Source organism: Heloderma suspectum, chromosome 16 (genome assembly GCF_057233095.1).
Source record: "Heloderma suspectum isolate Gila_16-S chromosome 16, 16-S_ref, whole genome shotgun sequence".
Classification (NCBI taxonomy): Eukaryota; Metazoa; Chordata; class Lepidosauria; order Squamata; family Helodermatidae; genus Heloderma; species Heloderma suspectum.
In genome coordinates, this window is record NC_139473.1 from 14415256 (window position 1) to 14435675 (window position 20420).

Here is a 20420-nt window from a genome sequence, read left to right on the forward strand (position 1 = left end):
AGCAGGAGGGCACCAGGCTGGGGGAAATGGAACTAAAGTGATCTCAAATAGCAAGACTAGAAAAGACTTCTGTCTGAAACACTGAATAACACTTCTTTCATTGCATAAAACATCCGGGGTTTTATCTATTATTATTGTTGTTGTTGTTGTTGTTTACATTTCTATACCACCCAGTAGCCAATGCTCTATGGGCAGTTTACAAAGATTAAAAACATTAAAAAATACGGGATGCAGAGATTAAAAGCCATTTACATTAACACACACACACACACACAAACAGACAATATACACAAGAGAACATATATCTAAAACAACTTCAAACAAGCAATCTTGTACTTTCAAGTACTCTTCAAGTCCTTGAAAGGTTGTCCCAGAGAGGAAGGCCAGGATCTCTTCTCAATCATCCCAGAGCGCAGGACACAGAAGAATGGGCTCACGTGACAGGAAGCCAGATTCCGGCTGAACGTCAGGAAAAGCGTCCTGACTGTTAGAGCAATACGACAATGGAACCAATGACCTAGGGAGGCGGTGGGCTCTCCCACCGTGGAGGCACTCAAGACGAGGCTGGACAGCCACCTGTCAGGGATGCTCTGACTTGGATTCCTGCACTGAGCAGGGGGTTGGACTAGATGGTCTTATAGGCACCTTCCAACCCTACTTTTCTATGATTCTATGATCTCAAGCAAACAACCATAACCATAAGACAACCCAGGATCAATTAAAACTTATGCTGCCAAATGCCTGGGAGAACCCCCTCACCATTCATCATGGGGTTCCCCTTCTTTGTTAGCTTTAGCTAACAGTGGAAGGGCAACTTCAAGAACACCCCCCTCCCCTTTTAACTTTAAACTAGTCTTGGACTGGACAGCCCTTCAAATAGGGGGCGCCTTCAAACAGAGGACTCTCCTCTGACATCCTTTCAAACAGAGGACTGTTCTGTGTAAAGTAGGGCACCCCACCTCTGCACATAACTCTTTTCCCACACCTCCCACAATTTTCTGCGGGGCTTACATCACAGGGATTCCTGGTGGTTCATTCCCGACATTTCCCATGCAAATTGAAAACATCCATCTCCTAAATATGTGATGTTCCCAGACAAGACTAAGCTTCCCAGCAGAGAGAAGGGGGAAAAAACAATTAAGAGTCCTTAATAAATTCATTCCCTTAAAAGCAAGCTGGAGTAACAAAGACCTATCAAAAGCCATGGTTCCTGTCACAGTACATTCTGGTGTTCGGGGAAAACAAAAGCTCTACCCGGCATTAGTTATTTTTTTCATTACTTACAGAACAGATTTTCCTAGTATCCATTTTAAAGCAGGGGAGGCTTCCCCAAAGACTATAAATGTTCTAAACCTGCTTACACCACAACCTGCTGGCAAAAAGCAAAGACAGCAAGGTTGGAAAAAGACTATATATATGACATCATGTATTCCAGGAGGTAGCCAACATGGTTCTCTGGCCATCAGTGTGCTCTCAGATACTTTTCTTGGAACCCACCAAGGTGCCTAGGGATGTTGGAGAAATCCACAATGGAACCAAATGAGTTTGGATTTTCAAGAATCCTACCCATGGATTCCCACAGTGGACCATCTTTCCCCCCGTCAGACATATTCCACCAACTTCTGGACCGTTTTTCTCATTTTCCCAAATTTTGTGCAAATTTCATCATAATAAATTGCAATTAAAAAAAATGTGCATTTCCTCTCATAGGCTAAAACGTACAAATACACATTGGGGGAGGGGAACTGCACATTCATGCACATGCGAATTTCAATTTCCACATGTGCAAATTTGTACAAAATCACATTTGTGTGAATTTGGAAACAAAAAAATCCAGTTCCGTGGGCAGGCGGATGATGGAATGAAAAGCGCCTGACAATCCATGGAAGACAGATGGAACAGATTTTACACAAAAATGTCCTAGCCCTCTGACTTAAATTTTTTTAGAAAATGATAATGCTGATACATTTCCTTACCAACAGCTGGCATTGTCTGTAGGTTTCTATTGGTGCTCAGAACTGAGGTCTCAAAAGAGTTATTTAGGGTGCAATCCTATGCATGCTTAGACAGGCAAAAGTCCTACAACTCCCAGCATTCCCCAGCCAGCAGTTCCACCCATGGGCCTTTTTTTTTTTTTTTTTAAGAAAAAAAGATTGAAAAGCCTGGGCAGTCAGAGAGGTTGCAGAGCACTGGAGAGAGGTGAAATAGGAAGGAAAACATACATACACAGGACCCTCAGCCACCTTAAATTTCATTTTCATTTATTACCTTTCTGTACCACCCAATAGCCAAAGCTCTCTAGGCAACTGACAAATTAAAAATACAACATTGTATCTAATATAAAATACAAACATGCAAACAGAAATCATACACACGCACATGATAAGATAACCTCAAAAACACCACCAAAAGATATTTTGAAGTGAGAAAGAGGCAGAAAAAGAGAAACCCCTTTTGCAGGGGAAGAAAACTTCCAAGAAATTGAAGGACAGTTTCAAAACAGCACTAAGAATCTAGGTCTTCCAATCACATGTACCCTACTTTACAAACAGACAACAATCCTCTATCTAAGGGTACGCTCTATTTGCAGCGCTGTTCGGTCCAAGTCCAGATTAAAGATAAATAATCTTAAGAACAGAGAGCAGACAGAGACCTTACAGTTACCCATCACCGGTTGTTAAGATGAGAGCAGCGGACTACGCAAGCACACAGATCACTTACTTCCCCTATCATGAGCTCTAATATTTAATTTACGTTACAATAATAAGTTCTAAATGGGGATATATTTATGTAATTAGCATATACAAATGTTATGATGTTGAACCACCCAGGAGCTTTGGCTATTGGGTGGTATGGGAACGTAATGAATACATAAATATGCAAACCATGTCCTCTTTTACCCTCTTTTTTGGCAATGCATAAGTATTAGCTAGTGGTTAGAGTACTGGGCTATGACTGAGAAGACCTCGATTCAAATCCCCATCTAGCCATGAAGCTAACAGGGCTGACCTTGGCTACTCATTATTAGGGATGTCCGTCACTGGGAAATCCAGCCCTTTGGGGGCTCATCGGAGCTCCACAGCATGCCCAACTCAGCTTGCATGTGTGAGAAAAGTCACACGTTTTCCCCAAACTCTGAGAACTGTTTCCACATTGTGTGTGTTGCAGCTGTAATTGAGCAAATAAGAGATTTGTGCAAATTACAGCCACAATTTATGTAAATCTGGGTAAATTGCACAAATTGCCACTGAATTGTGCTTAATTTGCACAAATTGAGGCCGTCGTTTGTGCTTTTTTTTTTTTTTTTTTTTAAAGAAAACACCGACAATCTGCTGGCTAGCTCGACTCCCTATCTATCAGCCTAACCTATGCCACTGTGTCATTGCGAGGGTGGGACAGGAGGGAGAAGAACCGTGCAGGCCACTCCGAGGTCCTAAATGTGATAATCAATCAGTCATAGCAATAAAAATAAGTGGCCGCCCTGTGAGGCAGGATAGGCCGAGGGACTGACTCAGAGTCACCCAGATTGCTTCATGGCTGAGTGAGGATTTGAACCCCGCTCTCCCAATCATAGTACAATACTCTCGGTTCCTACATCTTACTAACTTTCTTCTTTATAAGAGAAAAGTGTACACGGATGGCAGTTTGCAGCACTCAGAAACCCACAGCCCGTCCAAAGCAACCCAACTGGAGACCTGAGCATTCCTACAAGATTATGAAACCTTAAAACACACACACACACACACACACTCACACACACACAAAGGTACAGTTTGACCCATCTATCCGAAAGCTCTGCTCGAAGAATGGAGGGAGAGTTAAACATTTCTGCATTTCGACCGACAAATTCCAAATTCCATTTTTATTAATTACATTGGAGACTTCTGCGGGAACTTGAGCGCTTTGGCTATTTTTAATAAGGTTTATCCGACTCAAATGTATTGTTCCGCTTCAAATGAAGATCAAACTACTAATTTAGCTGGAGATAATTGCACGGCTTCCAGGTCAGCTCCCGAGTGGGCTACAGAAGGTCTCATAGTCAAACCAAAAGGAACAGGCCTAGAGCGAGCGAGCGAGCATGCGTGTTTTAAAGAGGCCACTCAGTGAGTACAGAAACACTGGTTCACGCATTCTCTAATCCACAAAGGCGAAGACACAGGAAGCTTTATTTTATTTTTATTTTTAAAGAAGCAGTGAGATTTTGCTGAACTGATGTTCCCTTCTGCTGAGTTCCTGTTCATAGAGTTCCTGCTTGGTGAGATTTACATACAGAGCAAGAGATCTGCCTGGAAAGTTCCATTTTCACTCACTACCTTTTTATTCTGGTTCTCACTGTTCAGATCTAGTCCTTTATATTCTCCCCTCTACTGATCTCCATGCTGTAACTCAATCTTGGAACTATGCTGGCCCTTCAGCATGTTCCTTTCCTTTCCCTCGGTGTATTTCTTCGCTCTTCCTTCTGATATTCTGGTCCCCACCACGACCATCCTCCTCCTAATACAACAGTAGCATTACTTCTGATCTACAGATAGGGTGGCCAAATGTCCTACTTCACAGAGAACAGTCCTCTGTTTGAAGGGCTCTCGCGGGGACTGCCTTCCCTTTGAGGGCATCCTCTATTTGAAGTGCTGTTCAGTCCAAGCCCAGCTTCAAGAAAAAGAACCATAAGGCAGGAGAGCAGCAGGGGTTGAAGTTGCTGACCAAACGTTAGCACCTGAACAGCCGATTTAGCAACAGGCCCACAGGATGCCTGGTCATAGCCCTCCCCTCCGCCGTAAGATGCATCCTATTTCCATTTACCTCGTAATAATCATTTGCGAACTTGCATCCATTCATATAAACTGGCACGGCCGAATCTGACAGCATTCATGTCTCCCACATTTGAAATGTTTTAATCCCCACTTCTTTTTGTCCCAAACAGAAGGAACTTTGTGATGGCTATCAAAACTGAACTGAAGCAACGTTCTCACCCATTGCTAGAGCCTATGAGAGTGCAACAGACTCCATGCTGTAACCAGGCAGCCCCCCCCCCCCAGTGCATAGACAGAGACACAAACATGATGGGGTAAGGAGCAGATTTACTCTCAAGTAAATTAGATTTAAGCAGGGAAGGCTGGTGGCTCTGATGTTAGTGGGGCAGGAAATCCACTCCAGGGTTCAGTCAGAACTCTGAAGGAGCTCTCCAAGGTACTTCCACACCTTGGACACCTCCTTTAGAGTTCTGACCGAAACCAGGGGCAGGTTCATCGCCCCACTGACATCAGAGCCACCACCCTCCACTGTGGGTGGGGGGGCAGAGCTAGTTACCACACCCTTCTTCCCCTTAAAGCAATTGGGATTGCATTAATAGGGTCGGGGACTTTAGGAACTGATGCCTAAGATAACTTGTCCCTCCCCCTACTGTGCCTCCTTTTCCTTTTGGGCCATGTCTTTTCCATTCTAAGTCTGCCAGGGAGGGCTGTCTTGTTTTTGATCTTTGTACAGCACTCAGTGAATGGTAGATACTACAACTCCCCCTCAAAGGAAACATTTCCAGAGGGATGGCCACAATAGTCTGTTGCGCAAGCGCCCACGAGCAGAGTTCTGTGTCACCTTACAGATCAGGGCCAGCCCAAGACTGAACTGAAGGATAAGATGACACTACCTGCAAGTCCATGTATAAAAGCATCTGGACTGGCAATTGAACCTTATTTTAACACTGGTCTTGAGCCAGTATCCTCCGCCACATCTGAGGGCAACAGCTTCGCTTATGGGGTGCAGAGCAGACCAGTTAAGAATGTAAGAAGAGCCCTGCTGGATCAGACCAAGGGTCCATCTAGTCCAGCATTCTGTTCACACAATGGCCAACCAGCTGTCGACCACAAGCAGGACACGAGTGCAACAGCGCCCTCCTACCCATGTTCCCCAACAACTGGTGTACAAAGACATACTCCCTCTGATTCCTGGAGGTAGCACATTTATTTATTTATTTATTTATTTATTTATTTATTCCATTTATATCCTGCTTTTTTTCCTCTTGCAAGGAACCCAAGGTGGCTTACATTCTCCTCCTCCTCTCCATTTTATCCTCACAACAACAACCCTGTGAGGTAGGTTGGGCTGAGAGTGTGTGACTGGCCCAAAGTCGCCCAGTGAGCTTCCATGGCCGAGTGGGGACTAGAACCCGGATCTCCCAGCTCCCAGTCCAACACTCTCACCACTGCACCACACTCGCTCTCTAGCACATAGCCATCATGACTAATAGCCATCCTTTTCTCCAACATGACACCACCTCAGCCTGCTGTCCAGGTCTTAGTTGTTGGTAGACAACTTCAGCGGCCCCTGCTCTGACTTCTAATTCTATAGAATCTATAATTTTTCAGCCAGACGTGGACTGGACAGCCCTTCAAATAGAGGACTGGTCTCTGTAAAGTAGGACACTTGGCCAACTTAGATAGGAGCCTTGTTGCAAGTAATGCATTGATTTGTTGAAGCCCCCTTTCTCTGGGAGGTAGTTTGCAGAGTGGTGGAGAAATCTGACGTTTCATTGATCCCCAGAGGCTGGCAAAATTCTGTATGGTTTGGAAGAAAGTCATAATCATAATCCAGCTTTCTAAGGTCACTTTCTTGGTAGTTATGGTCATTTCCCTTATAAATATTGGAGTCACATGAACTCTTTAGCATTCCAGGGATGTACGGATGGTGTAAAATCCATTCTATCTGTGTTTCGCAGATTGTCCGGCGCCTTTCGTTCCGTCGTCCACCCATTGACTGGATCAGATATTTGTTTGTTTCCAAGTTTGCGCAAATGTGCATCTGTGAAAATGTGCAATTTCCCCCAAAATACACATTTTCACAGTTTAACCCATGGGGGAAATAGGCATTTATGGGTGGTTCCTCCCCCCCCCCTTTCAATTTTACTCCAACAATATTTGTGCAAAATGCAGGAAAGTTAGAAAAAGGGTCTGCAAGTTGGCGGAATCTGCCCAACAGGGGAAACATCGGTATGTTGCAGAACCTGCAGGCTGGATTCATGAAAATCCAAAGTCACTTGGGTCCAATGTGGATATGTCCGACATCCCTACTCCAAACCCAGGTGAGACCCACCACTCCCCCAAACCAACATGAGTGAGCTTACGCTGCCCCTCCTTCCTGGAAGCATCAAGCCTTTGATCCCCCCCAGTAGAGGCTGGGCCAAGATATTTTGGTGCCTAAAGCAAAGAACAAAATGGCAGCCCTCTCATTCCATGTACAACTGCCAACTGGACTGGCAGATGAATCTGTCTTCAGCACTGAAGATGGGTCAGCGTCCTCTACTGCACCTGGGGGCAGCAGATTAATGTAAGGGGCACAGAACAGGCCTTGTAGCACACAGGTCTTTCATCCCACACCTTGCTGATGCCTCCTAACATCTGCTGCCTGAGATGACTGCTTCACACCGCCTCATGGGAGTGCTGGTCCTTCCCCCAGCTGCTCTGAGAAAGAGGCTAGACCCTCTCAGGTTTTTCCTAGAACAGCCTTTATTACTCCCCTGGTGAACTGTAGCAGGACCATTGACCCTAGGTGGCGCTGTGCCACAAATTTGGATTCTTCCATTTTCAGCAGGGCCGAAGGGGGGGGGGCGGGTTGGAGATGAAAACTCTGGCAAAAAAGGCTGGGAGAAGTGAGAATTTCAGAGAATTTTCTCCTTGGAGAGGGGGACAGGATTTCCACATACCTTTTTAAGTGCAGGCAATTCTTTGGGGGTCTTCTTTCTATTTCTTATTTAAAATATTGGGGGGGAACTCTGCACTTGCAGGAGCCCAGGACTCCTCTATAGCCCAGCAGTTATTTATTTATTTTTACATTTCTATCCCCTCCCCCTTTTTCCTCCTTAAGGAACCCAGGGTGGTGTACATAATTCTCCTCCTCCCCATTTTATCCTCACAACAACAACCCTGTGAGGTAGGTGGGGCTGAGAGTCTGTGACTGGCCCAGAGTCACCCAGGCAGCTTCCATGGCCAAGTGGGGACTAGAACCCACATCTCCTGACTCCCAGTCCAACACTCTAGCCACTGCACCACACTGGCTCTTTCTGAACTCCCAGGAGACCATGTGAGCCTGCCCTATCCAACAGGCATTCCCGAAGAACTCCCAACTGGAGTCCTGGGCTGCAGGAGACTGACAGGAGGTGTCTTTAAAAAAAAAAGAAGAAGAAAGAAACCAGAAAGATGCCTCAAGAATCACCTACATTTAAAAAGCTATGTGGAAACCCCAGTCCCGCTCCCCAAGGACAACATTCTTCAAAAATTCTTCCCTTCCCTGCAAAAGAGGCAGAAAACACAATGCCTCTTTCGCAGGGAGAGAAAAAGTTCCCAAAAATAGGGGGTAGGGTTCGGCACAGCACCAACTCTAGCAGCTTTGGAATTTCCAAAACAAAATCAACATAACAACCAAAACTATAAATTACATTTACATTCATATGTTCAGTTAAAAAATAAATGCATATTATGAAGGAAGCCCAATAAGCATTATCTTCAAATTTAAACATAGTTCTAGTAATTATGGAATAACTTGTATTTCTGTCAGCCAGCATCATGCTTTACATATTTTGAAAATGGGGGCCAAATATAACTGGCTGATTTTATTTTATTTCAATAGCTTACATCACTTTTCTTCCTCCTCTGTTCAGAGCACAGAATAACTACAAGCAACATCTGGCTGGATCACATCAAATGTAATTGAACAACTGCTTACAATTATATTCACTCAGTGGGTGGAATGATATAATGCAGATTTGGAAAGCGAGTGAGCGAGCATCCTGCTGAACATTTGTTCATGCGCCTGGAGATTGTGTTGCACTTTCTCTGGGAGAACAATTAGCCAATGCGAATGAACAGACTTGCATTATAGTACAACACAGACGAAGTCCAAATGATGAACTCTCTTCTGCAGGGCCTGTACAACATGGAGGCAGTTGCGAAGAGGTCATCTACTCAGCACTGGTTAGGCCTCATCTGGAGTAGTGTGTCCAGTTCTGGGCACCACACTTCAAGAAGGATGCACACAAGCTGGAGAGGGGTCAGGGGAGGGCAATGAAGATGATCAGCCCTATGAAACAAAGTCCTGTGAGGAGAGACTGAAAGAACTGGGCATGTTTAGCCTTGAGAAGAGAAGACTGAGGGGAGTTAGGATAGCGCTCTTCAAGGACTTGAAAGGCTGTCACAGAGAGGAAGGTCAGGATCTCTTCTCAATCATCCCGGAGTGCAGGACACGGAAGAATGGGCTCAAGCTACAGGAAGCCAGATTCCAGCTGAACATCAGGAAAAACGTCCTGACTGTTAGAGCAATATGGCAATGGAAACAATGACCTACGGAGGTGGTGGGCTCTCCCACACTGGAAGCATTCAAGATGAGGCTGGACCGCCACCTGTCAGGGATGCTTTGACTTGGATTCCTGCATTGAGCAGGGGGTTGGACTCAGTGGTCTTGTAGGCCCCTTCCAACCCTACTCTTCTATGAGTCTATGATCAAGTGTAAGCACTGAATCCTGGACACATTGACCCAATGGAAGAGAAGACTATTAACGGCTACTAGTCATGGCTATATATTGCCTCTCAGTATCAGTTGCTGGGGAACATGAGGAGGAGGGTTGCACTCATGTTCTGCTTGTGTGCTGCCCAATGGGGCATCTGGTAGGCTACTACGGGAACAGTATGATGGACTAGAGAGGCCTTGGCCTGATCCAGGAGGACTTTTCTGACGTTCACAGTTCTAAAGCCCTATTCAGGCATTCTAATCCCCCATGCAATTAGAATCACTTGAGGGAGAGGAGAAGGACCATGCTAGCTCCATCCCCTTCATCACCATCTGCCCCCACCGGTTGGAGGGTGAACATTTGCAGCCAGGAGGCTGCTCTGCTCTTGTAGGCTCCATGCACAACTTAGAACGCAGGAAGATCAGGGTTCTAGATGGTGCAAGCAGCCTGCATGAGTACACCAAGCTCCAGCTGCAAGCATTCTCCCCCCAGCTACTAATCAATGGCTAGTAGTCACGTCAGCAATATATTAGCTGCAATGTCAGAGGCAGTATAGCAATGCGCACCAGTTGTCGGGGAACATGACTGGGAAGGTACTGTTGCATTCATGACCTACTTGTGGATTTCCCGTGGGCAGCTGGTTGCCCACTGTGTGAACGAAAGCTGGACTGGTTAGGCCTTCGGTCTGATCCAGCAGGGCTCTTCTTATGTTCCTAACCTATGGAGGGGAGATGGTGATGGAGAGGGCAGTGCCACAATTCTCTTAGCCCCAACTTCGCTTCAGTGCCCAAGCATACACAGACGAGAGGCTTCAGTCTACAGTTTTTAATCCATTACTTCACAGGGTCGTACAGATGCAAATTCTCAGATAAACTCTCCATCTACAAAGAATGCCTTCAGGGGATCCAAATGGAATTTACCAGAGTTGCCCGCTGTTTGAAGACGGAGGTGGTCTCGCTAGCCTAACTTAAGGGGCAGGGAGGTCCCTCTCTTCTTGTGAGGCCTCTAAGCGCAGCTTCTCATGCAAGGCCAACCGGGTAGACCATCTAAGTTCCGCCCCCACCTTCTCTCTCTTTGCTCTGTGCCTGGCAGCTATTAGGTCAACCTTCTGTCTGCTGCTTCTCACGGGGGTGGGGTGAGGAGGGACCCTCAAGCTCAGCCATCTGTACATTTGTAACCTGAGAAGCAAGCCTACTCATATCTGGACTAGCCTGGGAAAACACCTCCCCCATGTCTGATGGTTCTCCTTCAGAATCTGAACTGCTATCCCACTCCCTGCACTCAGAAACACCCCTGACAGGCAGAGCTACTGTGGTCACCTACCTCTCCCTCACATGACTCTAATGGCCTGGGAGATTAGAACATCCAAATAGGCCTAATGAGGATTTGACAGGCTCCTTTCCAAAGCGATGTGCAAAAAAGTTACTTCATAAGGACTTCTGAGCATGCCGCTGACCTGCACATGGCAACCAGTAGGGAGTAGGGATGGGTGAACCCCCTGATGTCTGGTCTAGAGGGGAGCCCTGAGGAAATCTGGGCCACTTAGGGCCCCACAGATTTCCCTGAAGTCCTGGTGCACCCACCCTAGTTCGTAAGGCAGCTTTCTGGCTGTCTAAAAGGTGTGATACGCTAATGGCAGCCACTATTAGCCTATTGTGAGAAAATCACCATTGAAAATTACATCGTTTACAGCACTTGTGGCCGTTAAGCTCTTTTTCTATATACAGCATTTGTGGCCTTTACTACCTGGCATACGCTGGGTAAGAGGGAGTGCTGGTCCACTGAGTAATCCAGAGATCAGATTCCTGGGAATTCAGCTTCATTTTGGTCTACAGCAGATTTCTCCAGCAACTCTAGTGGAGAAACTCTTCTTTGCTTTTTCTAAAAGTGAGGACACAACAGTCACTAATATTCAAAGACCATATTAAAAACACACCTACCCACCACAGCTTTTGCTTGATTTCAGGAAGCCAGGAGGAAGGAGGCTGGGTGGGCTTCTTTCCCTCTGTATCCGCTGGTGAAACATACTGCTGCAAGTTTCACCAAAGGAACACAGAATCATCGAATCATGGAATAGTAGGGTTGGAAGGGGCCTGTAAGGCCATCGAGTCCAACCCCCTGCTCAATACAAGAATCCAAGTCAGAGCATCCCTGACAGATGGCTGTGCAGCCTCATCTTGAGTGCCTCCAGTGTGGGAGAGCCCACCGCCTCCTTAGGTGATCGGCTCCATTGTCATATTGCTCTAACAGTCAGGAAGTTTTTCCTGATGGTCAGCCGGAATCCGGCTTCCTGGAACTGAAGCCCCTTCTTCCGTGTCCTGCACTCAGGACTATTAACAAAATTAATTTTCTGCACTAATAAAGGTGAAGCGGCCAACATGCACATATTCTACGAGCCAGAGGGATACTGGGGTCTGACTAGCCACACTTCAAGATCCATACATTAGCCTTATGCATGAGAAGAATTCATGTAGAGGGCTACTGGTAAGCTCCTATACTTATGGATTACCTTCATCAAGTGGTTATACTTTCCATGCCAGTATAGCACTGTCAAAAGTTTCTTCCACATTCATTTCAGCCATTCTCATTCAGCTTGACAGAGAAGAAATTGCTTTAGGAAACGTTCGCAAAGGAGAAGACAATTAGGTGAAATTCTCATGGGTCGCGTCACAGAATCATAGAATATCCTATGCAGGATATCACGGGGCACTTTGTCGAAAGCTTTGCTGAAGTCAAGATATATTACTTGGAACCCTTGGATTTAGGGTTCAGGTTCCTACTCCACCATACACTTGCTAGGCCAAATCACTAAGTCTCGCTTATTTAAATGACTGTCTCTCCCCAAAGCTGAGCAACTTTTTTTTTTTAAAAAAAAAGTCATTGTTACATACTAGGAGCCTCTGAGGTTCTCCCAGTTTGGTTAAACACTCTCCATTTTTGCCTTTGCGGGATACCTGCCTAATTGTTTTGTTAGTAAAAGAGCCTTGTGGTATTTTAAAAGATGAATACATTCATTATTGGCATAAGCTTCCCTGGCCCATTAGGTACGTGAAGTTGTCTTTAGATGGTAATGTGCATCGATTCACTTGCTTTAAAATGTGGTAAGCCATTTCCAGGCCAGATTCAAAGTGCTGGTATTAACATTTAAAGCCCTTAATGGCTTGGGGCCAGGTTATCTGAAGGATCGCCTCCTCCCATATGTGCCTGCCCAGACCTTAAGATCATCCTCAGCAGCCCCTCTCCGTGAGACCCTGCCAAAGGAAGTGAGGCAGGTGGTTACTAGGAGGAGGGCCTTTTCTGCTGTGGCACCCCGGCTGTGGAATGAGCTCCCTAGTGAGGTTCGCCTGGCACCTACACTGTATTCCTTTCGGCGCCAGGTGAAGACCTTTTTATTTTCCCAGGCATTTTAGCTTTTTAGACTTTCAGCTTTGCTGTTTTAGATCTGTAATTTAAATCTGCACTGCTGCTAGGTTTTATTGTGGTTGTATTGTTTACTGTGGTTTTAATGTTCTATATATTTTAAATTGTTTTATTGTGTGCCGTTTTGTTTTAATTTTTGTGAACCGCCCAGAGAGCTTCGGCTACTGGGCAGTATAGAAATGAAATAAATAAATAAATAAGCCAGCATGGGGTAGGGGAGTGTCTCCTACTCATGCTGTTGAGTGGGGCCTTGGCCGTCAGCTCCAGAGTCTGCCCTAACAGCCCCATCACTAACCTTGTAACTTAAAATCCCATCCCCTGCCATTGCCCATGTGTGTACCAGCCATGCCAGGGTAACATGTCAGGCATCTGATGAAGTGGGCTGTGGTATAATGAATTTATGTCATAATGGATTCATTAGTCTTTAAGATACAACAATTCTCTCGTTACTTGTGATACAACATACTAACCTTATAGAACGTGTAGTTCTCGTAAGAGTGAGTTGCTGGGGTGATTCTTTTTCAGGACCCACAAAGCAATCTGACGCATGTTTACTCAGAAGTAGGTCCCACTGTGTTCAATAGAGCTTACTCCAGTAAGTGCATAGGACCACACCCTCAGTCTCCTGCCTCAGTTCTATATTTTATACACATCTACATCTATCTGAGATACAGCTGGTAGCGGAAGCATCTTGGCTCTAATGTAAATGAACATTCACATGAAGTGGGTGCATTATCTGCTATTTTACATGCTGGTGAAACTAGGGATGTCAGAGAAGTCTGCAACAGAACGAAATGAGTTCAGATTTTTATGAATCCAACCCATGGATCCTGCAGCGGACCAGCTTTTCCCATCAGGTGGATTCTGCGGGCTTGCAAACCATTTTTCTAACCATTGGGAATTTTGCACAAATTTTGTCGTAGAAAAATATACACACACACCCGGCCAAACATGTGCATTTCCCTGTAGACTAAAGCATGAAAATGTGCATTTGAGGGGACCTGGCACATTTTTGCACATGTGAAATTGCGCAAATTCAGAAACTTAAAAAAAAAAATCAATTCCATCAATGGGCAGACGACCGACCAAAAGACAATCCATAAAACACAGATGGAATGAACACGTTCCATCCATCCCTAGGTGAAACTCACGTTGAACTTTTCATAGCAGATTTGTAGGTCAATTCTGTTTTTCCTGCCTAGTTTTAAATAAAACCTTCTTGGTTTTTAAAAGAGTTGGAAGAGGAGGTGGGTATGTTTAGCCTGGAGATTATAGGATTAAGAGCCAATAAGGACAGGCACCTTCAAATATATGAAGGGCTGTCATCGCCAATGAAGCAAATTTGTTCTCTGTTGCTTGAGAGGGTAGGACCCAAACCAACAGATTCAGATTACAAGAAAAAGGATTTCAGCTAAAGACTGATAAAAATGGCCTGACAGGGGAAGCAGATGCCTTGGGAGGTGGTGGGCTCTCTTTCATTGAAGGCTGCATGGCAACCTATAAGTGATGCTTTAGCAGTGGATTTCCTGCATCTATAGAGGGTTGAACTCCAACTAGATGACCCTTGAGGTCCCTTCCAACTCTTGGATTCTGAGGCAGGAAGGAGCTGGGGCAGTGATCATTGGTATGAGAATTCTGCTGTCATGTCCCTGTTTCCATCTTGTTGGAGGGTATAGGCCAGTTGGTATAGGACAGTTGGAGGGTATAGGCTTTGTACATAAGGGACTAAGGCAAACATCTAGCGATATTCCCTACAGTTCCCCAGTGAACCCATGGTGGAGTGGAACTTGAACCCATATCTTTTAGGTCCAAGTCCAAAAGTTGTTTTCCCAGAATGATGCCTGAGTTCAAGGCCAGTACAACTTGTGACCCTGCATGGTGAACAAAGCCTACCAGGCATATACTGTGGCCTTTTAGGTGCTTAGCAACCCTGCTGTCCCAGAAGGCAGAAAAACGCCAGTCATGGAACGGCAGAGTGGGCTGCCCTGCTTGACTGGTGGGCAGTCTTTGGCTTAGTGGATTATGAATTATGTTCCATTTTTCTCTTGGCTTTCCTCCAAGGAGCGCAAGGTGGTGTAGATGGCCTCACCCATTTTATCTTTATAACAATCCAGTGGGGAAAGGCTGAGAGATAATGACTGGCCCAAAGTCACCCAGTGAGTTTCATGGCTGAGTGAGAATTTGAACTCAAGACTCTCTGGTCCAGTTCTGACATACTAGCTGCAGCTCCATGCTAGCCTGCCTAGTTACAGCATCCATACCCATGACCTAGGATGGTGGTGGGCTCTCCCACACTGGAGGCATTCAAGATGAGGCTGAACAGCCATCTGTCAGGGATGCTCTGACCTGGATTCCTGCATTGAGCAGGGGGCTGGACTCAAGGGTCTTGCAGGCCCCTCCCAACCCTACTATTCTAGGATTTATACCCACAAATATTCATTCCACAGATATAACGGATATTACCAATTTTGCTATTAAGCAGGATTAACACTCTTGTCTAGTGGTAGCACTCCTGTACCTATTGATACAAATCCGTTTTGTTATTTCACCATGCTAATTTCACCCACTGACATTCTATTTCTGGACTCTTATACTTCCGTCTACTTTTAACCCATTGTTGAAAGATTGGCCTTCAGTGAAGGGAGTGTTCAGAAGGAAACCTTTGAGATGGGTGTAGAATTTCCACCTGATCATCCCATCCCATGGATTTTGTCTTGAGTTTACTGTGGCAGTTCCATATCACAGTTATCATGCGCCACCCATCCAATGTCAGTAAAAGTGGCCTTAAAAGTTCCCAAACATTTTTAAAAAAACACACAGAGAAGATGTTTTGTAGCACTGAAGACAACTGAGGCTGCAATCCTAAGCACTTTTACGAAGGAGCAAAATCCATTAACATCAACAGGACTTCTTTCTACTTAAGATTCCACTGTCAAGAGTTTAATTGTGGTATAAGCTTTCATGGAGTAGAGCCCATTCCATTAGGTATATCAAATACTACTTTCAGTTACTTAACAAGAAGAGCCAGTGTAGTGTAGTGTAGTGGCGAGAGTGTTGGACTGGGAGCCAGGAGATCTGGGTTCTAGTCCCCACTTGGCCATGGAAGCTCACTGGGTGACTTTGGGCCAGTCACAGAGTCTCAGTCCAACCCACCTCCCAGGGTGGTTGTTGTGAGGATAAAATGGAGAGGAGGATAATGTAAGCCACCTTGGGTTCCTTGCAAGAGGAAAAAAGGCGGGATATAAATACATTAAATAAAATAATAAATAAGAAGAGTCCTGCAGGATCACATAAAGAGTCCATCTATCCACAGTGGACAACCAGTCCTTCTGAGAAGCTCACGAGCAAGGTGTGAAGGAAATAACCATCCTCCGCTGTCCCATACCCCCTGCATCACATGGCTGTTCTATGTAGCTACTCCAGACACTATCTACTCATAGACTTGGCTCCATGCATCAGCTAGAGCAGCTGCAGGGAGTTTTCTTCCCCTACTCCCTGTTAGAAAGAACAGTCTGCTGCAAATGCCAGTTGCCCTGGGAGTCCGGAACAGAAGGGGAGCATGTTCTACCCAGTAGCAGGGAAACTTTTTCAGCCCAAGAACTGAATTCCATTTGGGGCGCCATATCCCAGAGGGGCCAAAGTATCCAACCCCAGCCCAAAATCCCATTGTTGAGCATTTATAGTAGGAAGCATGTCTACTCAGAACTGGGACTGACTTATAAACATAAAATATAGATTCAAAAAAGAAGAAGAAGAAGTGGGACTGAATCTCTAAGCAGTGCTTTTGAAGAGCATCCCAAATACGAAGCCTATGCAGGCCTACTCAGTCATAAGTATGAGCACTGCCTCTACTCAGAAGTAAGCAGGACTGATTCTCTAAGCAGCACTTTCAAAGAGCATCCCAAATATGAAGCCTATGCAGGCCTACTCAGTCATAAGTACGAGCAGTGTCTCTACCCAGAAGTAAGAGGGACTAGATCTCTAAGCAGTGCTTTCAAAGAGCATCCCAAATATCAAGCTTATGCAGGCCTACTCAGTCATAAGTATGAGCACTGCCTCTACCCAGAAGTAAGCGGGCCTGGATCTCTAAGCAGCACTTTCAAAGAGCATCCCAGGCCTACTCAGTCATAAGTATGAGCAACATCTCTACTCAGAAGTAAGCAGGACAAGCTCCTGCTGGAAGCAGGACTGAATCACTCAGCAGCACTTTCAAATAGCAGGTCTACTCACAAGCAAGCAGGGCTAGCCTCTGCAGAAATAAGCAACACCATCACTCAGCAGTTTCCTCCCCTGGCCCTGCCCTGCTGGGGGGGGGGAACTCTTCACTCCAAGCAGCTGTTGATCAAAGGAAGTGATTTTCCCCTCCATGGCACAGCAGGCCATGTGGACCTTATCAGGCCTGTGGACTAGAGGATTAAGGCTTTTGGGTGAGTGAGAGATAAAGAAAGATAAATTGGGGGGGGGGTATTATCACCTGTGTCTTGTAAAACACCTTGAGAATCCTTTGACTGAAAGATAGAGCATAACTCTTCAAAATAAATAGTCACCTTTGCCATGAGTTCATCTAGTCTTCTTTTAAAGTTACATATACAGGTATGGGGGGGATGCAAACAGCGGCACCAAGAAATTCCAGAAGTCTGTGCCATTTCTCTTCAAAGCTTAAATATATAGCAGCTGAACTCAATGACCATTAACAATTCCATTAACTGGCAGCACTAGGGAGTTAACACACAGACATAATCAACACATTTGCCAAAACCTGGAACCACCACATGGCAGATATATCAACCCCTTTAATTATAAAAGCACACAAATGTATATTTCTTGATCACATGTTCCATGATTCAGTGACATTGTCATCATTTGCATTTAATCAAGTTAAGGCCACCAGGACATTACAGGAGGGATGTTTTGCAAAGTCAGACAGTTTGCAAAGTGGAATTGGCCCACCAGGAAGTTAACACTCAATGCAGTAACTTTTTGAGAGAGAAACACTCTCCTCGAACCTAAATCCCTCTGATTTTCAGGTCAAAATGAGGCGTTTGCAAGATTACTGAGAAGATAGGATGCCACTGCCAGGAAGAGGACAACTAGGTAAGTGAAATACTTCAGTGATTTTACTACAACCTTGCCAGACACATCAAAAGTTCTGAATTTATAGGAGCATCAGAACTGGAGCCCTTTTGTCACATATTGGGGTGAGGGGACGTAGAGCTTCTCTCTACTAAGCTTAAAGGCAGGTGAGTACATAGTCTAGACATTTGTTTGACAGAAATAGAATCCTTAGATATCTTGTTACACCAACGGGGCGGGGACGTATTGGATTAACACACACACCCAAGAGACAAAATCTTGATTTAAAAGGTTTAACCTTGACAGGGCAATGTAAACAAGAGTTGTATGTAGGATTTTAAAAAGAAACTAACCAAAACTCCAACCCGACACCGAAAAGTTATCAGCTGAAATTGACTCAGAAAGGAAGAACGAAACTGACAAAGCCTAGAAATCAACCTGCAGGGGTGTGTGGGAAAAAGAAACGGGATGGAAACTAGGAGAGGATTATTTGATACCTATCCTAGACTGTCAACTTCAGCAGTGGAGGGGGGGAGAGATCACACATGTTTGCATGGCCACCGTTCCTTTTGCATGCCACCTTCATGGCAAGGGCTGGGGAGAGACTTCTTATTCTCTTCCAGAGTGGCTTCCCAAGTTTCCTTCCCCTACCCCAAGAATCAACGTCAAGGCAAGTTCTTTCTTCCCGTGATCTGATGTGTCTCTTATCGATTCCCCCCCACACACACACACACACCCATTCAAGGTGGGGGGATGCAGAGAGAAAATGCAGGTGGTGGTATAAAAAGAATTCTCCACTAGTCCATACATGACATACAAGAGCACTTTTTGGAGATGGAGAAGAAGGAGGGGTAAGGAGAGAATAGTTGTCAATTGTGCTTACAAGGAACCCTTCAGATGATAGTAAGAACTTGTTTCTCTACACACACACCCCTTTTCCCCCTCCATTCATGCTTTCAAGGGACAAAAACCTTCTGGAACATAAAGGAGGAAAGCGAAGCATCATTCTCTCCCCCAGTTCCTCTAAGCCCCTCCTCTTTTCCTCTCAGTCACAAGGAACATACCCCCATTCCCTTTTCCTCCTCCCACCCCACATAAAGCATCACCACTCCCCAACAGCTGGAGAGAGAGAAAGAGAGAGCAGGACCCCCGTCAAGTCCCCAAATCAGCGCATCCATCCGACTACAGCGAAAACAAAAATAGACTTAACGCACACATGCCACGCCGATCTATAAATATTTGGGGAAAGGCGGCGGGGGAGTCAGCGCTGCATTGTTATCCCAACACGAGCGGAGTCGCTCCTCTCCACACCCCTTTGCTGCCATTCCCCCACCAGCGAACAATAAGGCAACCACAGTCGTCCCCCCCCCCTCAGATTCCTTATAGCCCAGTCATCTAAGCGGTGCGGGGGGGGGATGGGGGAATTGGGGGGGGGGTGTCATTACCTCCAAGGCGTCCAGAGTGACAAAGCTGGCCATGGCAAAGCCGTCGATGATGTCCTCTTCTGGGGAGGAAGATTCCCTCCTCTTCCTCCTGGGGGGTTTGGGTCGGGACGACGGTGGGAGCCGTGGCGTGCCATTGTTTTCAAGATCCGAGCCGGAGGAAGAAAGGATGGAAGACCTTCGGGTCCTCCGAAGCTCTCCGGGAGGAGTTGCCACCAATGCGCCCCCAGAAGCACCTTGTAATCCGCGTTTGGATCGCCTTTCCCGGTCGCGCTGCGATCTGGATCGCCGCTTTTTGCGAAACCCGTTGCAGAGTGTGGATCCATCCATGGCTCTTTATTCGCACCCCCCCACACACACACACCCGCACTACTCCCTCTTTCCTGCCTTATCCCTCCCTCTTTCTCCCCCCACCCCTCCAACTTCGGTTCCCCCACCTCCCCCCGGTGGAATAGGGAGGGAGAGAAAGAGACGGAGAGGAGGGGGGGGAGGAAGCACGGGGAGGGGGGCAAAAAGGGAGACTCCCAAGGAATGTCAGCACGAGGGGGGGGGCAGATAATGTCGAGAGATTCCTCCAAGCAAACCCAGGAAAGTAATGGCTGAACACCGGTCTCCTTACATATATATATATATATATATATCTCCTTCTACCTTCAACAGCAGGAAATAAATTAGGGTAACGGAATGCCTAGATCCAAAGGCAGAGAGACGTTAGGGGGTCGTCTCTTGACACCCCCCCCCTTTAAAAAAATTAATCCATGGGGGTGGGGCAAAACAACTATTTCTTTGCACGAGAAGGGTTTTCCTTTCTTCTTTTCATGTTTGCAAAATCGAACGCCGCGACCATGCCAAGAAAGAAAGAAAGAAAGAAAGAAAAAGGAAATAAATTTAAAAAGCGATAGAACTCCTTCTCCAGCCCGAGAGATGATTTGGGTAATCGGAGAGGGAAGTTGCAGGCTTCCGATTGTTTCTCCGTGTCAATTTCACGC

General features: G+C 45.9%; 1 protein-coding gene across 2 annotated transcripts in view; it reads right to left on the bottom strand.

Moving 5' to 3' along the window:
• The window catches only part of AUTS2 (activator of transcription and developmental regulator AUTS2), a 1269596-nt gene extending 1249828 nt beyond the window's left edge, over positions 1-19768 (bottom strand). For both annotated transcript variants that reach the window (XM_084822994.1, XM_084822993.1), the window contains exon 1: positions 19435-19768. In XM_084822994.1, coding sequence (XP_084679120.1) covers positions 19435-19761 — 327 coding nt within the window. In that variant the 5' untranslated portion in view covers positions 19762-19768. The remainder of the gene's footprint in view (positions 1-19434) is intronic.
• Positions 19769-20420: the final 652 nt, after the last annotated feature.